This window comes from Symphodus melops, assembly GCF_947650265.1.
Source record: "Symphodus melops genome assembly, chromosome: 14".
In the NCBI taxonomy this organism is placed as follows: Eukaryota; Metazoa; Chordata; class Actinopteri; order Labriformes; family Labridae; genus Symphodus; species Symphodus melops.
The window spans coordinates 23,170,244-23,188,367 of NC_136704.1; the positions used below are offsets into that span (position 1 = coordinate 23,170,244).

General features: G+C 41.6%; 3 protein-coding genes across 5 annotated transcripts in view; 1 reads left to right on the forward strand and 2 right to left on the reverse strand.

Annotated features, from left to right (window-relative positions):
- The window catches only part of nrbp2b (nuclear receptor binding protein 2b), a 31,412-nt gene extending 25,364 nt beyond the window's left edge, over positions 1-6,048 (reverse strand). Inside the window, exon 1 of one of the 2 annotated variants that reach the window (XM_079360935.1) lies at positions 5,110-6,048. In XM_079360935.1, coding sequence (XP_079217061.1) covers positions 5,110-5,229 — 120 coding nt within the window. In that variant the 5' untranslated portion in view covers positions 5,230-6,048. The remainder of the gene's footprint in view (positions 1-5,109) is intronic. The other variant, XM_079360936.1, reaches the window with a different exon arrangement.
- Positions 6,049-13,450: 7,402 nt separating this feature from the next.
- On the reverse strand, positions 13,451-15,556 carry LOC306835331 (B-type lectin plumieribetin-like). Of its 2 annotated transcripts, XM_079361801.1 has the most exons (3): positions 14,671-15,556; positions 14,311-14,404; positions 13,451-14,160 (listed from the first exon to the last, which is right to left on the reverse strand). In XM_079361801.1, the coding sequence occupies exons 2-3, from the start codon at positions 14,398-14,400 to the stop codon at positions 13,891-13,893; spliced, it is 360 nt and encodes a 119-aa protein (XP_079217927.1). In that variant the 5' UTR covers positions 14,401-14,404; positions 14,671-15,556; the 3' UTR covers positions 13,451-13,890. The 2 variants fall into 2 exon arrangements, with proteins under 2 accessions (XP_079217927.1, XP_079217928.1); XM_079361802.1 differs by lacking the exon at positions 14,671-15,556 and having other exon boundaries at positions 14,311-14,601.
- Positions 15,557-16,821: 1,265 nt separating this feature from the next.
- Positions 16,822-17,703, forward strand: LOC306834687 (B-type lectin plumieribetin-like). Its single transcript, XM_079360772.1, is given in 5 exon segments — positions 16,822-16,919; positions 17,142-17,235; positions 17,369-17,461; positions 17,465-17,521; positions 17,527-17,703. Coding segments are annotated over 4 exon segments (342 nt in total). The 5' UTR covers positions 16,822-16,919; positions 17,142-17,145; the 3' UTR covers positions 17,629-17,703.
- The last annotated feature ends 421 nt before the right edge of the window (positions 17,704-18,124 follow it).

The following is an 18,124-nucleotide window of genomic DNA, read 5'->3' on the forward strand; positions in this document are numbered from 1 at the left end:
TTTAAATTGAAGTGTAAGAATTGTACTTTTTATCGTATCGAGGGAGCGAGTGTGCGAGTCCAGATCCGTCTCTAACCTGAATCATTACAAACACGGAGATGTGTTCATTCTTTATACTTAATAAACATGCATCTGTTTCAGTTAACTGCAGGGCTGTCTTTGAATTATTCCCTTAGTCACTTGATTCAGAACACGTTTGATGAGATTCTTCCTTTAGGCTCGTTGCATTTCCGCCAAATTTCATGGAAATTTATTCCTGAGTCCCTCGGATTATTACACCAAAAGATAAAACATCTAAACCTCGGATATACAAGGTGATGATTTGAGTCCTCCTCAGGTGGTCATGTGCGTCTGGACAAAGATGTCAACGAGTCAAATAGGTCCAAAGACTTTTCAGCTGCTGACGTGGCTAAAAACAACAACAACAAAAAAATCAAAAATCAATGGAATCATTTGGTCTAATTGGTCTTCTCGTTTTCTAGGAATGAGTGGATGTGAATGTGCTTCATAGCAAAGCCGCGGCTGGCAGAGCGACCGTGTTAACAGGTGGATCAAAGCTCTCTGTCCAAGCTCGGTTTCCTCTCCAGGGAAATCTGAGTGGATGCCTTTCCTCGTATGGCAGCTGTCGCAGCACTGCTGGATGATCATGGAGTGTAAGTCATTAGAAGAATCCCCTCCGGACAGGCAGCACTTACTGCAAGCCGCAACTTGACATGAGCTTAAGAGAGCCAACGCTCTGTGCCGAGGGCCCGTTGGCTCCGTTTAACGACCAGGCGAGGAAAAAGGTTTACTGCTGATGAACGTCGAGTGTAAAGCGAGCGGAGGATTTCTGGTGCTCTTTTATGTGACGGTCGTAAAATCATCACAACATGTGTGAGCCTGGCTTTCACAACAGAACACACAAAAAACTATATTAAAAAATAACTGTAAATTCATCTTTTTAATGTACAAATCTAAACATTCAACATGTGAATCTGGGGCGCAGCGTTGGCCTAGCGGGCAGTTTGCAGGTGACGTGTACAGAGGTTGTCCCAGGTTCAAGCCTTTCCAGCATGTATGTATGTATGTATGTCTCTCTCTCTCTCTCTCTCTCTCTCTCTCACACACATACATGTTGGATATTTCTAACTCATTCATGTTGCACTGCTTGGATTGGTTTTGGTTTCACACTAAAAGCTTCTTCACTGTTTAAATTTACAGACAGGGCAGCGACATGAATGACGGCAGGTAACGGAAACACCGAAGCCGCCACGAGGAACAGGGCCATCATTCACTTTAAGCCTTCCACCTGTGTTTTTCCGTCGACCTGTTAAATTTAATTTACCGCCGCCGCCGCACCATGTGCAAGTAGCTCCACTTAGACACATACGCGTTAGCACTAACACCTGCACGACGCTTCAGTTAGCATAAAGCAGACAATAACACCCGGCCGTCACATTTAACACGCGCTCATCCTCGCTTGTGAATGAATGTTGTGACAAACGCAGACTCACCGACCCGGGCGGCCTCATTTTCATGTCTCTGTGAGCAGATGGAGATGATTCCTCAAAATAGAAGACGGAGCAATTACTGGCATGGCTTCTGTGCAGCACAGTGGGGGGGGGGGGGGGGGGCGGCTGTGGATTCACTACAGGGTCCCTGCCATGATGCAGTACAGAGCCAGGATCACAAAAGGGGGCAGAACCGGTTCTGTGCTGGATGCAACAGCTACTGAGCTCTTATGATAAAAAAACAAATCACAGGGTTTCATTCACTCTGACACTGCTGACTTCCAATTAGAACAACATTAGAATAAAACAGCCTTGGAGTCAGTTTGTAAGCTGTACAATTTTTCATTTTAGCGAATTGGCGCCATGAAACCGACTCTTTCCTCCCAGCGTTTCCCGTCTTCCTCAGCTGTCCCATCAAATAAAGGCAGAAACACCTCAAAAGATCCATCCAGGACCGCTTTCCCCGTTCAGGGTCGAGGGAGGGGGGGGGGGGGGGGGGGGGCCTGGAGCCAATCCCACCTAGCATTGGGCGAGAGGCGGGGTTACATTGGTTAGCCAATCAGAGGGCTGATATACAGACAACAACATTCACATCTAGGGACAACTCAGAGTGACCGCTTTAACCTAACCAGCATGTTTTTACAGAGCGAGCCTTTTTTATCAGCTTGTCAAGCCGCTAAGTGCTCTCCAAACGTTGACCTCTTGCATCACCTCTACTTCACCTCACCTACTGATTAATCTCTGACGCACGCTGAGCAACATTTCCTCAAAAATAAAAAAAAGACAAAACTCCGGTTTTCCAACAGCAATATTTTTAGTGAGTCACTTCTTTAACGGTGTGACACTTCGCCTCAGTGTCGCCATTCACGAAAGGACTAGATGAGTCAATCAGAGGATACGTGCTACCAGTCACACATCATGTTGCTACACAGGCGTGTGCACCATTCATAGTCATGTTACTGAAGAGCGCAGCATTTCAACACAATCTGGTCTAACCACCAACTCGGCTTTCACTCCTTTCCTTTTGGGGTTTCTCTTCTTGTGGTGTGACTTATTCCGTTTGTTTTGTTTGTGGTTCACACAAAATATCTGAGCCGGGGAGGATTTAGCGTTAAACCACTGAGTAATAAAAACATAAAGACATGTGCAAACATCCTCTGAGCTTCATCCAATCACAGACTAATCATTCAGTTTGAGAGCGTGAAACTGCCTCTGCCTGCAGGTCTGCAGAGAAAACAATCCCATGTGCTGACCATGTGACTGTGTGGTGTTTATTTCAACCCCAGAGATGAACCACAGATATGGCAGCAACCAAATGAACTTTCACCCACTGACTTATTTACTCATGTATGTTTCAGTCCTGCTGCTCCGACACACCCAGGCCTGCTGCACACAACAAACCAAAGCATGGAAAACATGTCAGCGTTTTTTTTTGATGGATGTTTTCATAAAAGCGCTGCACTGTTTAAAACTCTGTGTGATCTCACAGATCTATCAGCACGGGGACGACTTGAGAGGTTGACGGCGGCGTGTTTTTAAGCTGCAGAGATCGACTCACACCGGCTCATTTCAGGTTAAGTGAGTGTCGATCCAAACATGTAGAAGAGCTGACTGCTGAGGCACATTTTCAGTCTGTTATCCCGTGCCGTGCAAAGTGGAGCATTCATGATGCAGACTGGGTTTGAACTTGAGTGAATGAGAGCAGATTTATGGATTACATCACTTCACGGATTGACTTTTAATGGTCTCATGTCATGATGATCAGCTAAATCTGATGTTTAGTCAATTTAATTAATCCGTCCACCAAAGGAAACTACCCAACAAATATACCTAGAGGTCAGTTAATTAAAGGCATTTATGAGAACTATTGCAAAAAATTCCATCGGATCATTTGGAGCAGCTCAAACTAACACGTTAATTATAAATAACTTTTTCCCTCCGTGACAGCAGCTGACATCAGACAATCATTGATATTGATATTCTGATTGTGATTTATACAGAAACCAGACGGGTAATCAATGGGTGGAAAAACAGCAGGGTGGGGTGGATGTTTTCACACTGAGTGATGCTCGAGGGCACAGAGGTCAGCACGTACAGGACTGTGTGTGTCGCAGAGATAACCTTCAACTTCAATTCTCAGCCTTATCTGGAGCTTTTGGTAAAAGCCGACGCCCACTTCTCCACAGCTGCAGAGACGGTTTGTTTTTTTCTTCTTCTCCTCTCTGATGATAACTCCTATTTCAGGGTGTTTTTGTGAACGTCTCATAATCCTCACACAGAGCATGTGGCCGGGCGGTGTGATGGCGTGGAGGCACCAGCAGAAAGCGTGCCGCTGTTTTTTTTTTTTTTATGTCTCTGATGTTGAAATGAAACAAACACAGCGATGTTTATGGAGGAGAACGCCACAGGCTTACTTTACGTTCTGTACTGTCTGCTGATCCTCTCGTGGAAAATACAGCAGGGTCATAAATAAAGCTGCAGATATTGGATCTGTCAATGAGATTAATGAAATGTCCTGTATTAATCTCTGATCCACTCAACGACTCTGAGCAGATCCTTCAGAGTCGAGTGTTGGAAAGAAGACACACAGTGCAGATTATAAATCTCTCAAATCATTTCAGTGACTCTCTGATGAAAACACCAAACGTCCCCGGCGTTCACACTGCAGACGGTTCAGATGTGTTTCTTTACTCTTCTTGAAATCGGAAACTGGATATTTTTTGGTGTGACGCTTTATAAGTGATTCATCGATTAAAATCAGTGAAATGAAGAAATGCAGAAGATATCTAAGTTATCAATAATTTGCTTCAACTTCAAATACGTCTAAATATGAGTCAATCTTCTTGTTGTTTTTTTTATTTAATGAATCATCGTCATGATTTAGTGAAAACAAAAATGTTGAATTTTAAATTTCATATTTTGTCCAATCAACACTCAATATCAACAACAACAAAAGACATTCTGTCAACATGGCATCAAAGCAAACTGCCCTCACATTAAACACCAAACCATGGGCACATTTTGACAGATTATCTTTTTTTAAGAACACTCAAATTATCAATATCAAAACAAAAATGTGTCCGATTGTGTAAATCGATTAATATGTGTAACTTGATCAAATATAATGTGTTAAACTTGTACGCTGGATGAGTTGCCCTTTTATTTTATGCAATTTCTAGTTTTGCATCTATGCAGAGTTATAACTCTCCTCCTGCTCTCTCGTGCACGCTTTAATGAATCAGTGTGTAAGTGTGTAAGCTATATCAACACTTCTATAGCTTTAATCTTAAAGTAAACGAGCCTGACTGAAATACCCTGCACAGAAATCCTCAGTGATGGAAACATAGATCCAGACCGGGGAGAAAAGCATCATAACCTATCTGCTCCTGTCCCGGGGAAACACTGAAATAGACTTCATGTGGGTTATAAGCCGATCAGCGGATGTGCTGGTGGTGGGATGGTGCAAAGAACCATGGGGCAATAATACATCGGCCTGTCTCGAGAATTGCATAACAGAGGTTGTCCAGATACAGACAGGTCAACTTGATTTATCTATCACCTGCTCACACACACACACACACACACACACACACACACACACACACATACACACACCAACCTGCTCTTTTCGTTTCTGCCAGCGCCCGCATGGGCTCTCCTCCAAGATCTCACTCTCATCCTCGCTCTCCTCCTCTTTCCCTTCCGATCCTGATTTCCTCTCGGGGACAGACATCGTCATTTTTCCACCGTATATTTCCAGATTTTCAGCCCCTTTCGAGAAAAAGAAAAAAAAAAAAAAAAAAAAAAAGCTCCTGTTCTCTGTTCACCCACTCGTTCCTCCTAAAACTGCCTGCCTTGCCTGCCGAGGATCAGAGGAGACGAGCGGTAGCGCAGAGACGGTCCGCCGTTTGTCTGCGCAGTGGAGACACCCCCTCCTCCTCCTCCTTCCTCCTTCCTCCTTCCTCCTCCTCTTCTCCCCCCCGATGACACCAGACGCTCTCAGCCCCCCTTGGCGCTCAAAACATATTGCAGAAAAAGGTGGATGGCGCTTTTAATTTTGCACACAAGTCAAAGAGAGAAAAAAACACTCCCCCTCTGGATAAAAACCAGCAGTGTGCGCACTGAGAGCAGGCTGAACAGGGTGGAAACATGTATCCCAGACTTCACGCGCCCCCGAGGCTGCATGCAAAAACAGCTCGCGAAATGTTTGTAGCCAATCTGTCTCGTTTCACTGAAGCCACGCGGGAGAAAGAGCTCGGTCCGTGGAGTGAAACGTGTCCCAGTTCATCCCTCACCTCACCTGAGCTGTTTTTTTACGAAGCACAGATCAGTCTTCTGTCATCGACTAAACGCGTCATTGTCGGCGCTGCTGGATCTGATTCTGAAGCCGTGAGCTCCTGCAAGCCACGGTGCGCAGAGGGATGGAGTACCGTAAAGGCAGCAGTATGGACGCACTAGATATATTTGGGTGGAATAGAAACCAAGCTGCCTGCAAGCAGGGGCGTTTCCAATTACACTTAAGAAATTTCCCCAAATTTCTTAAGTGTAATTGGTTAATTGCCTTGCCATAGACTATCACAAAAAAATAAAGGTCAAAGATTAGTTATAAATACGTCTTGCCCTGCACATTTCCCATATACTTAAATGGCCATAGAAAGGACAGACATGTTTTCCTGTTTGTACTCTTCCTGGTTTACATTGTCTTATTTGTGTGTGTTTATGTATTACATCCCGGTAGTTGTTTCTTTTCCTATTTTTTTGTGGGTGTTTTGTGAAGTCACATTGTGTGTTTGTAGCTGTTTAGTCCTTGTGGCGGTTTTGCATCTGTTACCTTTCAATGTGTCTTTGAAAGTGTTTGTTTTTTTGTATGTGTCATTGTGACTCTTTTGTGTTTTCCTGTTTTTGTATTGTATCTCTTCGTAGCTATACATAATGTGCCTTATTAGTTTAATTTTGCTTTTTGTTCCCCAAAAACAGACATGTTCGGAGGAGCTCTGAGTCTTATTGAAACATGTTGAAAAAGGAGAATAATATGTGACCTTTGGGGAAACTGCTTCGATGGGAAGCCCTGCTCTGCACAGGACAGAAGATCCATCATTTAAAACCCATGTGTTGTTTGAATTTAATCTCTAATTTAAACTGCACCTGGTCTGTTCTCTTCATGAAGTTCAATGAACCGATGACGTTCACAACTAGTTAAAACTTCCCTGAAATCCTTCTCGAGAGAATACGGTATTTTGTGCCTGTTTCTGAGGCTCACGTAGCGGTGTGCGTTACTTAATCTCTGCTGCCCTCTAGTGGTTCTCGGATAGAATTACCCCAAAAGAGCAAAATCTGTAACTCAAGACACAATAAAATGCTGCATAAAGTATATGACAATTAACAATCTCAATATATGAATGTGTTTGTTTATTTCTCATGTCAGAAAACAGATTTCTACATCATTAGAACAACACACAGAGTGTCTGTATGTGAATGCTTTGACTAATAGTTTATTCTAAATGCTCCCACACAATCTAACTGGCAGCCTCTCAGTGGGAATAGTACCATTTCTGTGCTGGTTAGCAGTTCAGTTGTAATCACAGATCCATGAAATAATCACCCTCGTCTCTATTTATAGCGCACAGTGTTCACAGAGAGCATGTCTGTGCGCGTGCCCCTCTTCTGCCAAACTGTTAATGAGATTTCCTTCTTGGCAGGAGGAGCAGAGCGGGCCACGGCGCTGTCTAGACGAGCCACGTGATGAGGAAAGAGTTTAATTAGTGTTTTTTAGTCATTTAAGGAGCAGGGCCAACACAAATTATTGAGTTTCGATTCAGCTTTGGAAGACTTTTTGATCCGTATAAGAAGAAAAAACACTTTTGTTGCAGAGACAGATTCAGGATCATGTGAGAGAAGATTTGTTCCACATGTGAAAAAATGCCAAAATGTGGGTTTATTTTTTTTATCATTATACAATGTTTTCCTTTAGTTGTGTGTGTACTTCCTCTACATGGCCACTAGGTGGAGCCTGGGCTGGTGCTCCAGGTCGCTCCAGGTAATAGACAGGGGGCATAAAAGGAAGCAATTCTATTAAGGTGACAGACGCACCTCATTTTTTGTTTTCTATGTAATGATCTCATTGTGTACATGCAGTGCGCCTTACAAATTAGGGCCAATACCAAAAAAGACAAAGAGACAATTTAAACATTCTGGGGGTATACAAAGTTGGTATTGTCAGTAAGTCATTTCCAGTTCAATATTCAAGCAGCCGTAAACATCATCCACAGATTTGCAGCAAGACACAGAACTACTGGCAATGTTGGTGACAGACCAAGGAGTGGAGCCCCACAAGTGATGGACCGCAACAATGACCAGGAGGACCTATGCACTCAGACACCGTTATGTTCTTGCAACACAGCTGCAGGTTTGTGTACGAGAAGTGAGGGGTACTCAGGTTTCCAGACAAACCATTCACATGACAGGTGACTCCTGCAGGTGACTCCTGCAGTGGTCTACCGCGGTCCTGTTCACTGATGAGCGTCGGTTAACCATGCAATTGTTGGTGTAATAAATATTGCACTAATGAAAATGGTGCATCTTCTCATTCATTAATAGTAATATAATATAATATTTAATTACAATTCGGAACAAATAGGAAAAGCACTCATGTAAATAATATCTCTAACTTATTGTTAGTAGTGTATTTTTAACTGATGAGAAAAAGAAGCTACCTGCTAAATTATCCTGAAAGTACGTCGTTTAAAAAGAACAAAATAAGACAAGATACTACACGAGATAAACAGTTACGCCTCAGCTCTATCGAACGGCACAGTAGCAGCAGAGAACTACAACCGGAAGTGACGCAATACGCTCACCGTAGTACGTCAGGACGTCAGTCGCGAGACAGAGAGCGCCTATCTAACGTGTTTTTTGGGTTTTTTCAGACTCTGTTGTTTACTTTTGAATTACGCGCTTTGAACGATACCATGCACACGTCACTGTTTAAAATTGTAAACGTTCTGTGACGTATGATGTCATGTCGTGACGTCACAGGATGCTTTGATCTTTTTCAATCTTAAAAAAACGAGATTGGATGATCCTTTCTTCATTCACGGCGTTACAGCAGCAAAGCAGGATAGCAGAAGAAAAACAAACATTTGCATTTGAGGAAGACTGATCGATCTGCGAATATAGCTACGTTATATTACAAGTTTAATCTTAGCAACATTTAGTTGGTAAATAATAGTAACACACAATAATAATAATAATAATTAGCTATTTTCTAAATTCAATCTGTAAGCAAAACAAATTCTCTCCGAAGCTAAAATGTCTCGAGAATATTTCGGTGCTTGTTCACGAATATTTGAAGGTGAGGACGAGGACGAGGACTCACGACGCCTCAGTGTGTCAAGGCCGATGGAAACTCTTGAGCCTCAGAGCTCTCAGGACCACACTCATCTTACTCAGATACCGTTAATGGACCACGAGAGGAGGGAGCAAAACTCAGAGTTGGAGGTCAGAGTAGATAGGCAAGGTCAATTAAACGACAAAACAATCAGACGAGAAGACTCACTTCCATCAGAGATAGACGCAATGAAGTTAAAGTTAAAAGATGGAAATGCCAATGAGGCCAATCTTAAAAGAAAAGTGGGACGTTACAAAAAACAGCTTTTTACAGTGTGCGACACGATGAGGAAGAACAACTCAAAATGGGAGGTTAGAGTCGCTAAAATAGGTCAACTAAAGGAAGAAACGATCAGACGAGAGGCTTCACTTCGATCAGAGATGGAAACACTAAAGTTGGAGTTAGAAGATACAAAGGCCAATGAGGCCAACCTGACACAACAAGTGTCAACGTACCGTTCTCAACAGTTAGAGATCGAATATGTGAAGGCTGAGAACAGCAGGCTTCAGATGTTGGTTGGTGAAACCAGAGACATCAATGACGACGTGTCGCTGTTCTCAAACCCTCTGCCTGCAGGGGAAAGTGTTGAGGAGAGAAATATTGCTCCCTCTGAGAATCTCGAAGAGGAGAAGTTGGTATTGAGAGAAGAGACTGAAGAGCAAACAAACAAAGCAGAAACTGAATGGCTGACTGTAGAATTGCAGAATCTTAACTATATTGAAAGGGCTGTTAGAGAGGAGAATCAAAATCTAAGGGACAGAGTAAGCCATCTTGAGAAACACCGAGCGGACGTTGAGCAGCTTAAAGAGGAATTGCAGAGACGTGAGGACAACAGGAAGACTCTTAGTGAGGAGAATCAGAAACTAACTGCTGAGGTCTCCAGCCTTGAGTCACAGGTTACAACAAACCGAGCAGAATGTGAAACACTCAGGGCAGCATGGGATGAAAGAGACACTAACATAAGAAGTCTAGAGGAGGAGAAGTTAGCTCTAACTCAGGAGAATCAACATGTGAATGATGAGATTGCACATCAACAGTCTATCAATCAAAATCTGAAGCAGGAAGTGCAGGAACTCAAGAGTCAACTAGTGGAAGGGCAAAAAGTCAACAGGACTTTAGAGATAACAGACACTTCCACAAAAACTTTACAAGAGGAGAGGTTAGCTTTTATTGAGGAGAAAAAACGTATGAATGATGATCTTGGAAACTGCGAATATATCAATGAAAGTCTTACTAAAGAAGTGCAAGAACTAAAGTGTCAGCTAGAAGAAGCGCTGAACGCCTGTAGGAAAAATGAAATGAGTTTGAAAGAGAGAGAAATCTCCATAAAAAGTCTAGAAGAGGAGAACTTCTCTTTAAGTGAGAAGATGAACAATGAGATGGATTTTCTTCAAGAACGAATTGATTCTCTGGAGTTTAACCTAGAAGTCGCGCTTGCAGTCAGCAGAGATTATGACAAGAAGACAGAAGATCTGGAGCGTGCAGAACATTTAAATCAAACAAATCGAGAATGTATACAAAATCTGAAGGAGGAGCTTTCTGATCTTCAGAAAGAAAAAGACTTTCTTAACGACAACAATGATGTCCTTGAAAAGGAGTGGGATCAAGTTGAGTCACAGTTGTCATATACTAATCAAAAACTGAAGGAGGAAGTGCATGAACTCAAGAGTCAACTACGGGAAGTGCAAAAAGTCAACAGGACTTTAGAGATAACAGACACTTCCACAAAAACTTTACAAGAGGAGAAGTTAGCTTTTATTGAGGAGACAAAACGTATGAATGATGATCTTGGAAACAGCGAATATATCAATGAAAGTCTTACTAAAGAAGTGCAAGAACTAAAGTGTCAGCTAGAAGAAGCGCTGAACGCCTGTAGGAAAAATGAAATGAGTTTGAAAGAGAGAGAAATCTCCATAAAAAGTCTAGAAGAGGAGAAGTTCTCTTTAAGTAAGGAGAGTAAAGTCATGAACAATTTGATGGATTTTCTCCAAGAACGAATTTATTCTCTGCAGTTTAAACTAGAAATCGCGCTGAACGCCTGTAGGACAAATGAAATGAGTTTGAAAGATAGAGAAATCTCCATAAAAAGTCTAGAAGAGGAGAAGTTCTCTTTAAGTGAGAAGATGAACAATGAGATGGATTTTCTCCAAGAGCGAATTTATTCTCTGGAGTGTAAACTAGAAGTCGCTCGAGCAGTCAGCAGAGATTATGACAAGAAGACAGAAGATCTGGAGCGTGCAGAACATTTAAATCAAACAAATCGAGAATATATACAAAATCTGAAGCAGGAGCTTTCTGATCTTCAGAAAGAAAAAGACTTTCCTAACGACAACAATGATGTCCTTGAAAAGGAGTGGGATCAAGTTGAGTCACAGTTGTCATATACTAATCAAAAACTGAAGGAGGAAGTGCAGGAACTCAAGAGTCAACTACGGGAAGTGCAAAAAGTCAACAGGAATAATAAGCTGACTTTAGAGATAACAGACACTTCCACAGAAACTTTACAAGAGGAGAAGTTAGCTTTTATTGAGGAGAAAAAACGTATGAATGATGATCTTGGAAACAGCGAATATATCAATGAAAGTCTTACTGAAGAAGTGCAAGAACTAAAGTGTCAGCTAGAAGAAGCGCTGAACGCCTGTAGGAAAAATGAAATGAGTTTGAAAGAGAGAGAAATCTCCATAAAAAGTCTAGAAGAGGAGAACTTCTCTTTAAGTGAGGAGAGTAAATTCATGAACAATTTGATAGATTTTCTCCAACAACGAATTTGTTCTCTGGAGTTTAAACTAGAAATCGCGCTGAACGCCTGTAGGACAAATGAAATGAGTTTGAAAGATAGAGAAATCTCCATAAAAAGTCTAGAAGAGGAGAACTTCTCTTTAAGTGAGAAGAGTAAAGTCATGAACAATGAGATGGATTTTCTTCAAGAACAAATGTATTCTCTGGAGTGTAACCTAGAAGTCGCTCGAGCAGTCAGCAGAGATTATGACAAGAAGACAGAAGATCTGGAGCGTGCAGAACATTTAAATCAAACAAATCGAGAATGTATACAAAATCTGAAGCAGGAGCTTTCCGATCTTCAGAAAGAAAAAGACTTTCTTAACGACAACAATGATGTCCTTCAAAAGGAGTGGGATCAAGTTGAGTCACTGTTGTCATATACTAATCAAAAACTGAAGGAGGAAGTGCATGAACTCAAGAGTCAACTACGGGAAGTGCAAAAAGTCAACAGGACTTTAGAGATAACAGACACTTCCACAAAAACTTTACAAGAGGAGAGGTTAGCTTTTATTGAGGAGAAAAAACGTATGAATGATGATCTTGGAAACTGCGAATATATCAATGAAAGTCTTACTGAAGAAGTGCAAGAACTAAAGTGTCAGCTAGAAGAAGCGCTGAACGCCTGTAGGAAAAATGAAATGAGTTTGAAAGAGAGAGAAATCTCCATAAAAAGTCTAGAAGAGGAGAAGTTCTCTTTAAGTGAGAAGAGTAAAGTCATGAACAATGAGATGGATTTTCTTCAGCAACAAATTTATTCTCTGGAGTGTAAACTAGAAGTCGCTCGAGCAGTCAGCAGAGATTATGACAAGAAGACAGAAGATCTGGAGTGTGCAGAACATTTAAATCAAACAAATCGAGAATATATACAAAATCTGAAGCAGGAGCTTTCCGATCTTCGGAAAAGAAATGACTTTCTTAACGACAACAGTGATGTCCTTGAAAAGGAGTGGGATCAAGTTGAGTCACTGTTGAGCAAACAGAAAGATGAAATTAAACATTTGAGGTCGGCTTTAAAGGAACATCAGTACCGACAGGAGGATGCTAAGCAATCAATCAGGGAGATAAAAAAAGTAGTTGCAAAGCAACAAAGGGAAATTGAAGATAAGCAGGATGTAATTGATGAGCTGTACGCCCACAATGTAGATTTAAAACAAAGTATCCACGATCTTACAAAACAGTCCGAAACGAGACAGGAGGAGGAGATTTTAGTTGGCGGAGACAATTTAGCAGAGGAACTTAGGAATGCTGGAGAGTTTCCACTTGGATTACCTCAGGAGACTCCTGCTGATGAGAGTCAGAGTGTGTGGAGTCGCTGTGGTAAAGGTGTGCTGAAAGCAGGTATGTACGTCGCCTCCGCAGCTGCGCTTATTTCAATCGGTTTCCTGTCCAGGGGAATGGACTTTGATTGTCACTTAAACCCTCACTGCCAAATGTTCGACTGTACCTACGGCATGGTGCAGCCCTTCCTCGATGTCAACAACACGGGACGACCATTCTGAACGCGGCGTTGGGAACCGGAGGGATGCTGGTTCGAGTCCAGTTGCAGAGCAAACATGGAAATTTGTCTGGTAGCTGGAGAGGTGCCAGACCACTTCCTGAGCACTGCCGGGATGCCCTTGAGCAAGGCACCGAATCCCCCCCAGCCCCCCCAGCGCCGCGCCCCCCCCCCCCCTCCCCCCGCCCCCCGCCCCCGGCCACCAGCTCCTTCACTCTGACGTCCAAAGATCCCGTTTGGTGCATGCCCACCAGAGTGAAATCACGTAAACGCAATAAATAAAAATAAATTAAAAAATAAAAATAAAAATTAAAAAATAGTCCGAGTTTGTAGGTCTTTATGTGAGGACAACCAGGTGGTGCGGAAGATATCATCGTCACCTCACAGGGAGCAGCTTTCTGTCTGGAGTTTTGTGGCAATTATATCAAGAATTGTATTTTAACAGGATTCAAGACGCGCAGCTTTATTTTGAAGGCGAGCTGTGTCTGTTTCCGGTGGTTCAACTTTCATTGTACAAGATGGATAATGCAACAAGCTGTGTTGAATATCTTTGCACAATATTTGCTGTTTAAAGCCTTTTTAATAGAATCATTTAGTTACAACAAAAAGAGAAGTACACATTTTTTCACATTCTGTTTTTATTTGACTCCAAAGTTACACTGTTGGCAAGTTAACACCTGCACATGTAGATGACCAAAGAAGGCTTTAACTTGCATTCAGAGGCTTCTCATATCATCTTATACTTTCTTGCCTTTGGAGCTTGCAGAGGTCCAGACTTCTTCTTCAGCCTTCCTGCACAGCACCAACTTTCCGTCATCAGTGAGCTGAAGACGACACACCAAGTCTACATTCTTAACCCATGTGTCTGTGTGCCACCTGGCGGTACCACTGCTGTTGTAGATGACCAGGTTGCTATCAGCCTGCATGATCAAGCGGAAAGCATCAGATCCATCAGTGTCTGATGCCCACACAGGCTTCCAGCCGTAGATGACAAAGTTGCCGTCGCCCTGCACAAATAAAGATTTGGGGATTATTTTCACATTATTACACAATCCACCAATAACACAACAATTATTAATTATTTTCTCGATCAGATCAGATTATGTTGTATCCGAGTTGAATTCCTCTGGAATGCACTTTTTGTTTTTTATCCTCACCTGGGAAACAGCCTTCCACTCGCCGTTGTTTGAAATCAGGTGATCTCCCTGACGGAGCTCCTCATCTTTGGACAGGAAGTTCCTGCTCATGCTTCTAAAACAAAGAGCAAAATCTCATGTAGAAAAACAATTTAATGAAGAAAAAAAAACACTGCATGCAAAAAAAAATCAATAGTATTAAACATAAAAAATAAAAAAAACAGTTGATGCTTTTTGATTAACTCTTTACAGAATGATGGTATAAAAAAGCAAGTCAGAACACAGCATATTTCATTTGAACTCCAACAATAACTTAATAATGAGAATTTTAAATAGTAATTAGTCTAGTTTCAGCTCTTGTTTCAGTACATTAGTTCTTACAGAGGTAGAGAAGTCCTCACAGGCTTCAATGTGTCTTGGAGTCGAAGTAAAGGAAGTAAAGTCACTCCACCTTTATACAGACTGGACTCTGGGTGGAGAAAGAGAGAGAGGAGAGATAGTTAGAGGTGATGAGGTCTCTGCTGAACACAATATGTGTGGGTTGGGTGCGGCGTTAACAACATTATTTCTGCAACTGTTGCAGACAGATATATTCTGCACACATCAGCACAACACATTTTTCATTACAGCTGACACAAATATTCTGCACACGATGAATTCAGAGGACGAGTTTTAAAAAAAAGGGGAATCCTTTAAAGCAGTCCTAAGAACGGTATTATAAACATTTTAGTATGGATTCTCTGTGTTTTGTGCCAGTATGATCAGATTTGTGTTTTCAGAAAATGAATTAGTGTTTCACCGCCCGCAATGCTGCGCGACATTAACTGTAAAACATCACTTCACGTGCGGCTCCAAATCAAAACAAACAAGCATGGATTCATTTAATCAGATTTTAATCTCGAGTTAAAGACTCTTCTAAAATCTTTCCTTTAATTAACAAACAACAAATTATGTCTGCATTATTGTAAAACATTTCCCCCTCTTAATAATAAATAATAAATAATTATTTCCATATTTATGTCTACGTCTTTATTGGTTTATTTTTACTTTATATTCTGTATATTACTGTCTTTTCTACTTTCCTGTATGCACACATGCTAATTTATTATTCAGTCTGTTATTGAACTTTATTTACATTGTGATTTGTTTTTTTTGTTGTTGTTTAGCTGACTGTATATGTGCATTACTCTTCTTGAATAAAGCTAAACCATAACACAAATAACACACACAAGTTCCACAGGGAGATATCCTGGTTTATGTTACTACATTCCCAGCTAGTCATGTCCGGGGCTGGTTTCAGAGCCAGTGCCTGATGTAGCACCAGAGAATCCCCAACCTGTGTAAACCAGTGTGTACCCCAACAGGAGCCTGCTGCCCTGCCAATGTTCTGTTATCATTCTCCTTCTGCAGAAAATATTTACTTAAGCTAAAAGAATTCCATGTGAAAAGCAAAAAAACAAGACTATTACTTAATCAGGTGAACTCATCAGGTACCACTCTTTAACCAGTTCAGACCTGATGAGCTGCTGCCGAGTTTCTACCTTTTTGTTTTTGATGATTTGTTTTTAAAGCAACTGTACCTATAATAAAGTAGATTGTACTATTTACTTTACTTGTCGTGCACGAGTACATCAGTTAAGATGTTCGGTTGTGTTTTAATCGCTTAATCTTATCTTATGCAAACATAGGAATCTTTGTATGCATGTGTGCATCGGCATCCTACAAGCTGTGTGACAGGGACACTACGCACCCTCCACAACATGCAGGGTTTGAAGTGAAGTGAGACGTTGAGCACCTCTTTTTTCATGAATAAAATGTTTCCTGTTACATAATCACACCTCCTCCTGAAATGCTCTTCTCTGATTGGATGCAACTTAAAGATCTGGGGTAATCAAACTGAACGGCCCGATCAGATACAAGCCATATGGAGAGTGTGTGCGGGCTTTCACTTGAGCATTATCCTTCATCACATTGCCTGCATCAATAACACTTCTAAGGGATTAAGAGTGCACGCAAAGACAGCTTGCTGTGCGTCCCTTCATAGGAACTTAGATGCCATTTGATTAAAACTGTGCAGGGCCTTGTGTATACTAAATCAATCCTGTTACATAATCACAGCCCTCCCTTGAATGTATATGAGTGATTGGATAAAAGGCCTCTGTACACAAATTCAAGAGCCAACAGTGATGAAGGAGTCAGTTTCTTGTCACGCTACATCCTGTATCAAAGACCGAATTAATGGCCAGTGAAAACACTTCTCCTGATGGATGTAATTAGCATTAATGGATGCAACGCATTTCTGTGCATGTAACCCTGAATCACTCATTTCTCTTTAAAAAAAACATTCCTCACGCGTGTCCACCTGTCACATGAGTCATTCACATCATGTCATCTTTCACCGTTCACGCTTGTGTCGTGAAAACTCAAATCCATGACGGCTCAGTTTGATATTCCAGGGACGATTCGAGACATCACTAACTGGAACATTCAGTTCTCAATATACAAAGGGAGTCACTCCCCTCTCGATCCACCCCCCACATTATAGAGTATAAAAAGGGAGAAGACATCACTTGTTGCTCTGCTCTCCTTCTTCTTCTTCTGCAGTTTTCTGAGGTTGGAAAGTCAAGCCTGTAAGTACTGACTACTTTTTACTAATGCATGGAGTTTCTCTGCAAGATTCCTTTAATGCATGAATGTGTCGTTGCAGTTTACTTTCATAAAAGATGTTTTAAATGAAGTATATCACATAAGGCTTATAGGGGAGGATCAGAACTGCAAACTCATGCACAAAAATGATTTTACACAGTTCCAGTGTTTCAGTGGATTACAGCTCTGGTTTCTTTTCGCTGCAGAATCATGAGCAGGAACTTCTTGTCCAAAAACGATGAGCTCCGCAGGGGAGACTTCCTGATTTCCAACAATGGAGAGTACAAGGCTGTCTTCCAAGTGAGTGATGACTCAATAAATACAGTTATTATGATGCCATATACAAGTGAATGTTTCAGTTAAATTAAAGTATCGAGGAGTGGAGCGTTTGTGCACTCTGTTAACAGCTTAATGTTTTTTTTTCTGTGTGCAGGAGGATGGTAACTTTGTCGTCTACGGCTGGAAGGCTGTGTGGGCTTCAGACACGGCAGGATCAGACGCTCAACGCCTGTGCATGCAGGGCGACTGAAACCTGGTCATGTACAACAAGTGTGATGAACCCAGATGGCACACAAACTCCTCCGACTCCAATGCAACATGTGCCGTCTTCAATTGACCGATGATGGAAAACTGCTGGTGAACAAGGAATGTGAAGAAGTTTGGAGCTCAGCTAAATCCAAAGGCATGAAGTAATGAATTAAACATGAGATGGTAAATCTGGTAGTCTGTCATCTGGAGTCAAATAAAAGCTTCTTTTATACAACCATACATGTGTGAGTTTGTTATTTGTGTGCGCTTTTATCAGGACTAACCATATCAGCCTCCTAGAAAATGTTGAACTTGAACTTGAGAGAAAAAGATAAACAGAGTGTCGACAGTTCATGTTCCTTAATTGAAAGATAAGCAGATGCTCATGCAGAGGTTTCCTGTAAGAGGTGATGAGGTCTCTGCTAAACACAATATGTGTGGGTTGGGTGCAGCGTTAACAACATTATTTCCGCAACTGTTGCAGACAGATATATTCAAAAACATCAGCACAATACATTTTTCATTACAGCTGAAAGGACAGCTGACAAATATATTCTGCACGCGAGAATTCAGAGTGAATCCTTTAAAGCAGTCCTAAGTACAGCAGTAAGAAAAATAACGGGCACACATGAGCACTGCATCAGCTGGATCCACCAGTGAT